This window comes from Lolium perenne, chromosome 6, assembly GCF_019359855.2.
Source record: "Lolium perenne isolate Kyuss_39 chromosome 6, Kyuss_2.0, whole genome shotgun sequence".
Taxonomy (NCBI): domain Eukaryota; kingdom Viridiplantae; phylum Streptophyta; class Magnoliopsida; order Poales; family Poaceae; genus Lolium; species Lolium perenne.
In genome coordinates, this window is record NC_067249.2 from 147077957 (window position 1) to 147087407 (window position 9451).

Below are 9451 nucleotides of genomic sequence, written 5' to 3' on the forward strand. Positions count from 1 at the left end.
ATCATCACATGAATCATTCTGGTACATGCTCATAACACTTTTAGAGCATAGGACATCTGATTGTGTACATATTATTCGTGATCTATAATCACTCATGTGTTTTTACTCATTGAGTGTCAGATACACTCAAGTCTTGTTAAACCTTCACATGACAAGAACATTTTCTTAATATTTCTATATTGAACTACTTCAATATCCATCCTATGTACTTTGACTTACACTTATTTATGTGTTTCAATCTATCTTCATAGATCTTGACACTAAATTTGTTTCAGTCCATATCCTTTCTTTGAAATTAATTCTCAATGAAACCTTGTTAATCAAGTATATAATTACATCATTTATAACCAACTATATGTCATCTACATAAAGTATTATAAATATGTCTCAGCGCTCCCACTTAATTTCTTGCAAATGCAAGCCTCTTCATCGTTTCTGATGAAATAAAAAACTCTTTGACTATTTCATCTGGTGGAGATTCCAACTCCATGATACTCACTTCATCCAATTGAAGTTTGTATACCTATTTAGTATTCCACGGACTAGCAAAACAATTGGTTGTATCTTGTATACACCTTTAATACACACGTCTGATAAGTAATGTATTTTGCCATCCTACTAGCATATCTCATAAAAGAAATATGTAGTGATTACTAGAATAATCCACATAGACTATAAGCATTGCGACGGAAGATCTAATCTTATCGTAGTCAACACTTTGAACTTTGTCGTAAACAACTTTTCGACAAGTCGAGCTTCTTCAAGGATATTTCATCCAAGTCCATCAATTTTATAGATCTATTTACTTTCAAAAAGTATTTATCTATCTTAGATTTCATGGCGTATAGCCATTTTAACGGAGTCAGGGCCCATCATAACTTATTTGTTTGTAGTTGGTTTATCATTGTTCAAAATCAATCCTTTGTCCACAAATCATTTATTTGATCACAAAGTAAACCATACCTACAAGGTTCAATATGTACTTCGATCTCCATGGCTAAAACACTTTGTAGTCATGGGAGCCATGATCGTCGTGGCCGCTTCCGGAACCAATTCCGATGCTGCGCTACTCTGATCATTATGCTCAGGTTCATAAACTTTATCAAGTTCTATTGTCCTCCCACTCAAAAACTTCGCTAGAAACAATTTCTTGGAAATAAGAAACATTGACAAACTCTTTTGTCTTTGTCTCCATAGTGGGACGAATTCCCAAGCAATTCTCTGGGATAACCAACAAAGACATTCATCAGATTTTGGTTGTAAACTTATTTACTTATGCTATGCATACCAAAATTTAAGAAAGGACTATTAGGGTTCATACCCATGCCATAACTCGTATGGTGTCATTTCTACGGATCATGATGATGCTCTGTTCAGTGTAAAAGCGGTAGTCTCTAAAGCATAATCCACAAAAATATAATGGCTTTATTTTATTTTATCTCATCATTAATCCAACAAAGTTTGGATACATCTCTTGGATACTTCATCATCACTATGATACTCCAAGAAACGTGAGTTGTAGAACAATTTCATAACTCTCTTAGATGTTTGCTAAAACTCGTAATTCAAATATTTCCACCATGATCCAATCATAGATATTTGACTTTTCTATTACGATGATTTCCACTTCATGCTGAAAATTATTTGAATCCATTCAAATGTTTCAAACTTCTTCCTTATCAAATATATCCATATATACTCAATTCATTGTTGAAAGTTTTCATGAAGTAGAAGAATCTCCCGCACACAACTATGTCCAGTGAACCACATACATCATCATGTATTTTTCCACTAAGTTAGTTGCCCGTTCAACTCTTGGCCTATGAATGGTATTTTAATAATTCTCTTTAGAAAAGATTTGCAAGCTCCAAATGATTCAAAAATCAAATGACTCCAAAAATCCATTTACATGGAGTTTCTTTATGCGTTCCTTTCTAACATGACCAAAATGGCGGTTCCACAAATAAGTGGAATTCAAATCATTTGCCTTATGGCATTTTAGCGTCAGTGTTATGTATGTGTGTTTCACCATTAAGATTTATAATAACTTATCCATCATACATGGAGTAATATCATAATTTGAACAACTCATTGTTTTCATTTGACCAGAGCAAAATAACAATTATTAAGTTCTTTATTATAAATTCTAAGGGCTAGATAGAATGCCAACGACGAACATAATAACACTTTATTTTGTTCCAGACGTGTATTCCTATCATATTCCTTGTCAGTCACTTAGGACATTGTATTCTTGTATTGTGTTGTTTTGTATGACACTTCATACCAACCAATATGGTACTAATACCCAAGAATTTCATTGTGTGACCTAACTAGGAATACAACCATAACATGTATATCATTTATATACACCTGAGCTAGACTTTCTAGTCTTTTCTTTCTGCCAATAATCTTTTGTAGTTTCTCTTTTAGCTTTCCTCATTATTCAGAAAAACACTTCAACATCAATAACTTCTAGGTTTGTTGGTCAAATACCAATAACCTTGAGGTTCTTACTTTGAAGTTGATCATCATATGACAAGTATTCCGGATTTCACTATTAGTAACCTTGTAATATGATGAACAATTTCACTCATAATTTTATCCATTGTATCATGATGACTTTCTGAGACCATGTCTGTACATGCTAGGCTCGTAAAGTTTTAACCTCAGTATTCGCATGTGCAAATCTGGCTTGCACCCGTAGTATGCACACGTATAATATATAACACCCGATCATCACGTGATGCTTTGATACGACGAGTCTTAGCAACGGTGCATACTAAGGACGATTACTTCATGGATATGCGAATATCGTTAGTGCCCCAATAGTTGGAGGATTGTGACGCCTGGCGTCTTCAACCTTCATACATTCCCATAAAACTTATGAGTTTATGTAGTCTCACCAAATTATATTCTATCATCTTGCAATAAGGTCTTAGATATCATATATATCTCATACCTTGATTATTTCTAAAAACTAAATTTTCAGCTCCTTACTTTTCAAACAGATTTGAACTTCAAATTTCACGGAGACAAGATAACTTTAGATACTAATTAAAACCATAGTTCTTTGAATCAACAATGTGAGGTTTACTAAAAGTTTGCAATAGGACTTAATCATTTCTTGATTCATTAACAATACGGTACCAATCCGTAAAGTTTCTTATCAGATTTTAACAGTATTTCTATCTCAATTACAAGACTAGCGCATGGTAGAAAACGGATGCCAATACTACAAAATTAATTCAAAATACTACTCAGACTATGTTTATGATAATTAGTTCATGTTTTAATCTAATTACTAATAAACTCCCACTTAATACAACATCCCTCATAGTTGTTAAGTGGTACACGATCCACATCCACTACACCAAAACCGATCATCACGTGAGATGATGTAGCTTCAATGGTGAACATCAACATGTTGATCATATCATCCATATGACTCGTGTTCAACCTTTCGGTTTCCGTTGTCCCGAGGCCATGTCTGTACATGCTATGCTCGTCAAGCAAACCCAAGTATTCCGCGTGTGCAACATGGCTTACACCCGTTGTATGTGAACGTTGAGTCTATCACATCCGATCATCACGAGATGCTTCGAAACGACGAACTGTGCAACGGTGCATACGAGGGGAGAACACTTTATTATCTTGATATTAATGTGAGGGATCATCTTATAATGCTACCGTCGCGATCTAAGCAAAATAAGATGCATAAAGCATTAACATCACATGCATTTCATATGTGATATGATATGGCCCTTTTGTCTTTGCGCTTTTGATCTTCATCTCCAAAGCAAGGACATGATCTCCATCATCAACGGGCATGATCTCCATCATTGTCGGCGTAGCATCAAGATCCATGGCGCCGTGTTCATGGTTGTTCACCTCATGTAGCAACTATTACAACTACTTTGAAATACTACTCAACATGAAATTTAAAGACAACCATAAGGCTCCTGCCGGTTGCCACAATACAATAATGATCATCTCATACATATTCATCATCACATTATGGTCATATCACATCACCAAACCCTGCAAAAACAAGTTAGACGTCTCTAATTTGGTTTGCATATTTTACGTGGTTTAGGGTTTTCGAGAGAGATCTAATCTACCTACGAACATGAACCACAACGGTGATACTAGTGTTGTCAATAGAAGAGTAAATTGAATATTCACTATAGTAGGAGAGACAGACACCCGCAAAGCCTCTTATGCAATACAAGTTGCATGTCGAACGAGGAACAAGTCTTATGAACGCGGTCATGTAAAGTTAGTCCGGGCCGCTTCATCCCACTATGCCACAAAGATGCAAAGTACTCAAACTAAAGACAACAAAAGCATCAACGCCCGCAAAATGATTGTGTTCTACTCGTGCAACCATCTATGCATAGACACGGCTCTGATACCACTATAGGGAATCGTTGCATAGAAAACAAAAAATTTCCTACCACGAGAACGCAATCCAAGCCAAGATGCAATCTAGAAGATGGGAGCAACGAGGGGATGATCAAGACTCACCCTTGAAGATTTCCAAAGCCTACAAGAGTAGGATCATGTTGCTGCGGTAGACGATCACTTGCCGCTTGCAAATACGTGTAGAAGATCTTGACGGTGCCACAATCGGGCAGCACCTCCGTACTCGGTCACACGTTCGGTGTTGATGAAGACGACGTCCTTCTCCCCGTTCCAGCGGGCAGCGGAAGTAGTAGATCCTCCTCGGAATCCCGACAGCACGACGGCGTGGTGGCGGTGTCGATGGAGAACTCCGGCGGAGCTTCGCTAAGCGTATGCGGGAGTTGTATGTGGAGGAGGGGTTCTAGGGTTTGGGGAGAGGGGCGCCGGCTAGGGCAGCCTTGAGGGGGTGCGGCCATGGTGGAGGCTTGAGTGGCTGGCCACCCTCCCCTTGTCCCTCATTATATAGGTGGAAGCCCCAAGAGTTGTAGTCCAAGTCTTCGAATAAGACCCCAACACCAAAACTTCCCAAAGGTGGGAAACCTACTCAAGGGGGAGTCCTACTCAAGGTGGGACTCCCACCTTTCCTTGAGGTGGGGCTGGCCGGCCACCAAGGTGGAGCCCACCTGGGACTCCTCCCCTTTAGGGTTTGGCCGGCCATGCTAGTGGAGTCCCTCCGGGACTCCACCTTCTATAGTGTCTTTCTTCCGGACTTTTCTAGAACCTTCTAGAACCTGCCATAAATGCACCAGATCATTTCCAAACTTAGAATATGACTTCCTATATATGAATCTTATTCTCCGGACCATTCCGAAACTCCTCGTGATGTCCTGGATCCCATCCGAGACTCCGAACAAAACTTCAAACTCCATTCGATATTTCATATCTACTTAAACGATATCAAACCTTAAGTGTGTCACCCTACGGTTCGCGAACTATGTAGACATGGTTGAGACTTCTCTCCGACCAATAACCAATAGCGGGATCTGGAGATCCATAGTGGCTCCCACATATTCAATGATGACTTAGTGATCGAATGAACCATTCACATACGATACCAATTCCCTTTGTCACGCGATATTTTACTTGTCCGAGGTTTGATCATCGGTATCACTCTATACCTTGTTCAACCTCGTCTCCTGACAAGTACTCTTTACTCGTACCGTGGTATGTGGTCTCTTATGAACTTATTCATATGCTTGCAAGACATTAGACGACATTCCACCGAGAGGGCCCAGAGTATATCTATCCGTCATCGGGATGGACAAATCCCACTGTTGATCCATATGCCTCAACTCATACTTTCCAGATACTTAATCCCACCTTTATAACCACCCATTTACGTAGTGGCGTTTGATGTAATCAAAGTACCTTTCCGGTATAAGTGATTTACATGATCTCATGATCGAAAGGACTAGGTAACTATGTATCGAAAGCTTATAGCAAATAACTTAATGACGTGATCTTATGCTACGCTTAATTGGGTGTGTCCATTACATCATTCATATAATGACATAACCTTGTTATTAATAACATCCAATGTTCATGATCACGAAACCATGATCATCTATTAATCAACAAGCTAGTTATACAAGAGGCTTACTAGGGACTCCTTATTGTTCACATAACACACATGTATCAATGTTTCGGTTAATACAATTATAGCATGGTATGTAAACATTATCATAAACTTAAAGATATATTATAATAACCTTTTTATTATTGCCTCTTGGGCATATCTCCAACAGTATCCTCAACAGTTGACTCCCTACAGTAATGCTGTCCGAACACGACAATCACAACTCTGCAAAATCTGTACATGGCCTGAAGGCAGGTGCTCTCACCCATTCGAAGATACTCATCGAATATATTAGTAGCCATTCCATATGATAGCATGTGAATAGTCGTGGAGCATTTTTGGTAGGAGGTGAAGTCTAGCGCACCTGTTGCATCGGGCCTGCATTGGAAGTATGGGTCGTAGTTTCTGACGCTCCGTAGAATGACCATGAACAGCTCCCTTGACATCCTGTACCGGCGCCGGAACATTTTTTCCTTGTACACCGGATCGGTGCGGTGGAAGTAGTCCCTGTGGAGCCGGAGGTGCCCTTCCACTCTGTTGCGCGGCAGGTTTTTTGAGCAGCCCTTGACAGAGCCCCAGCCCCTTGTTTGAATTGAACTCGTGGAGGATGGAGGCCGCATCAGTAGCCAATGTCTGCGTGGACTGATCGGACTCCTCGTCGGAAGAGGAGTCAATGACCTCCGCGTGGAACTTGTCCAGCATCTGCCACATGTCCATCTGTGTGGGTACGATCCGCGGATCAATGGCCGCGCACAATAGCGCCGAAAACAGGAGTAAGAAACCTAACAACGCAATTGACCGAACAGGTCGTGGGCAGCGAGGCCGGGCGGCGCAACTGGCAACGTTTGGCCCCAAAACAGGCGACAAGTGCGCGCCGTAGCCTATCCCGACTACGATCCTGCTCTCCCGCGCGGCGAGAACCGAGCCGACGGTGAGTACTGTGGCGCTGCGGTGGGACGACCATGGGCGGAGCCAGGATAAATTTTTAGTGGGGGCAAAAATTAGCTAAGTGGTGAAAATATCTTTGCTGATTGGGGGCAAATCAGTCCGTAGCCTAATTAATTACAAGGTGAGTGAGAATTGAGTGAGGGCGGATGCCCCCATTGACTATACCCTGGATCCGCCCATGGGGACGGCGGCGGGTGGGGTTGGGGTGGTGGCGTCGCACTAGGGCAGCAATGAAGGGGAAAAAGAAGAAAATCAAAGCGCTAGATTTCGCTATCCCTGACAGGCGGGACCGGGTAAGAAAAGGTGGACGCACAAACCTGGCGCATATTTGAGACATGTCCGCGTCGCCGCGGATGGCCTGGTCACTTTGTTTCGTCCCGCTGGAGCAGTGCCCAGATGCATTTTCGGTCACGGCGGACGCAAACGATCGCTCAGCGTCCGTTTGCGTCGCCCGGTTGGAGATGCCCTAACATCTAACCCATTTAGCTGTTTTGCTTTGAGATTATGCAATTTCGCATATTAAGTTCCAAAATTTGGAATTTAGTATGCAATGTTAAATATATTGTTATTTTAACATTTTTTTTTTCAAATAGGAAAATTTAAGTTCGAAACTCCGGACGTAAATATCTGCATCTATCGTGTAGACGCGTGAATTTTTCGAATTTTGGAAAGTTGGAAGCAGGATTATCTTTTTCTCTCTCCTCTTTTCCTAAAATTGCCCTCTTGAGATGAATTGCCCTCTACTTCGGTGAAGCACAAAACGCGTCGCGGCTAGTTCGAATCGTTCCCGGTGTCGGGACTGTGGATAGATCCCGTTGGCCGTTAGCGCCACGGAAAAGAGATCCTCCTACCGCCAATCTTACTCCACGAACACAAGTCGGATTCGCCGCCGGAGGATATATAGCGTTGCCACAACGACCATCTCTCGCCGCCCTGCCTCCTCGAACCAACACCACCAGGAAAGAATCCATCTACCATCTCTAGCTCTCGATCGGCGACGATGATGCAGCACGCCATGGATCCCTGGGCCTTTGCTCGCCCTCCGCCGCCCGGCTTCGGGTTCTCCTGCGCTCGCCAGCCCGTCGCCGACTTGTCCGCCCGTCTTCGACCTCCACCCCCTGGCTTCGTATTCTCCTGCGTTCGGCAGCCCGTCGCCGACAGCTTGCCCGCCCGTCTTCGAACTCCGCCCCCCAGTATCAGATTCCCCTGCGCTCAGCTGGCCGTCGACGACGTGCCCGCCCGTGTTCGACCACCGCCTCCTGGCTTCTCCCGTCTTTGCAACAAGGTGCTCCCGCCATCGCCCCGCGAGATCCCCGTGCCGCCGAAGTTCTCAAAGCGCGCGGCACCGCCGGTATCCACAACCGTCTCCGACAAGCCCTCCGCGAAGCGCCAGCGGCTGTGCTCCGACTACGAAGACGACATCGAAGCCAACCTCCGGCGGACGGAGCGGAGCCCCGGGGAGCGGCCGCGGCCGGACTACATGAAGACGGTGCAGCAGGGCCGGGTGAGCCCGTCGGACCGCGCCCGCCTCGTCGGATGGATGGACGCGTTCGTCCGGCACCACGATCTCGTCGACGGCACGCTCCACCACGCCGTCGCCTACGTCGACCGGGTCCTATCCGTGCGAGCCATGAACACGCATACCGACTACGAGCTCCGCCTCCTGGGTGCCGCGGCCGTCTTCGTGGCCGCCAAGTACGAGGACGGCTGGCGCACCATGCCGAAGCTGGACCCCGACAAGATCGTCAGCTACGGCAGGTTCGCCTCGAGAAAGGAAGTGCTCGATATGGAGCGCCACATGGTGGCGGCGCTCGGGTACCAGTTGGGCGGCCCCACGGCGCACACCTTCGTCAGCCGCTTCACCAAGCACGCACAAGAAGGAGAGGAGGACCTGAAGAAGATCCAGCGCATGGCGCATCACCTCGCGGACGAGTCGCTGCGAAACTACGCGTGCCTCGGCTACCTGCCGTCCGTCGTGGCGTCGTCTGCAATCTTGCTGGCGAGGTTTGCGCTGAACCCGCCGGACGTAGCGGCGTGGAGCACGGAGATGCAGGAGCTCACGGGGTACAACGTCATGAACTTGGCCGGATGCCTGCATGCTATGCACAGCTTCTCCCAGTCGCTGTTATGTGACCCCCATTGCTGATCCTCGAGGACATGCAGTAGAATCGCGTGGAAGTTAATGTTCATGTGTATATGCATCTGAAGTATTCAGGGTAGTATAGTGTTTATGTGGAGAACAGTCAGACAGATTGATATGGATTTGGTGTAAATTGCTGCGAGTATCTCCCTGTGAATTGAACTGTGATCGACCGCATTGAACATGCACATTGATAAGGACTGTACAATCTTGAGGAAGTTGTCTGTAATGTTCAGGCATATGCATCTGAAGTCAATGCATGGTTTGCCTCACTTTTTTCATCCATTTACACTAGCGTTTATGTTGAGAAGAATAGTCAAACTCTG

At 44.4% G+C, this 9451-nt stretch overlaps 1 protein-coding gene across 1 annotated transcript; it reads left to right on the top strand.

Moving 5' to 3' along the window:
* Positions 1–7951: 7951 nt before the first annotated feature.
* LOC127309520 (putative cyclin-F2-1) lies at positions 7952–9214 on the top strand. The gene has a single exon (XM_051340344.2). It carries the CDS (start codon positions 7986–7988, stop codon positions 9129–9131), a length of 1146 nt encoding a protein of 381 aa, XP_051196304.1. The 5' UTR covers positions 7952–7985; the 3' UTR covers positions 9132–9214.
* Positions 9215–9451: the final 237 nt, after the last annotated feature.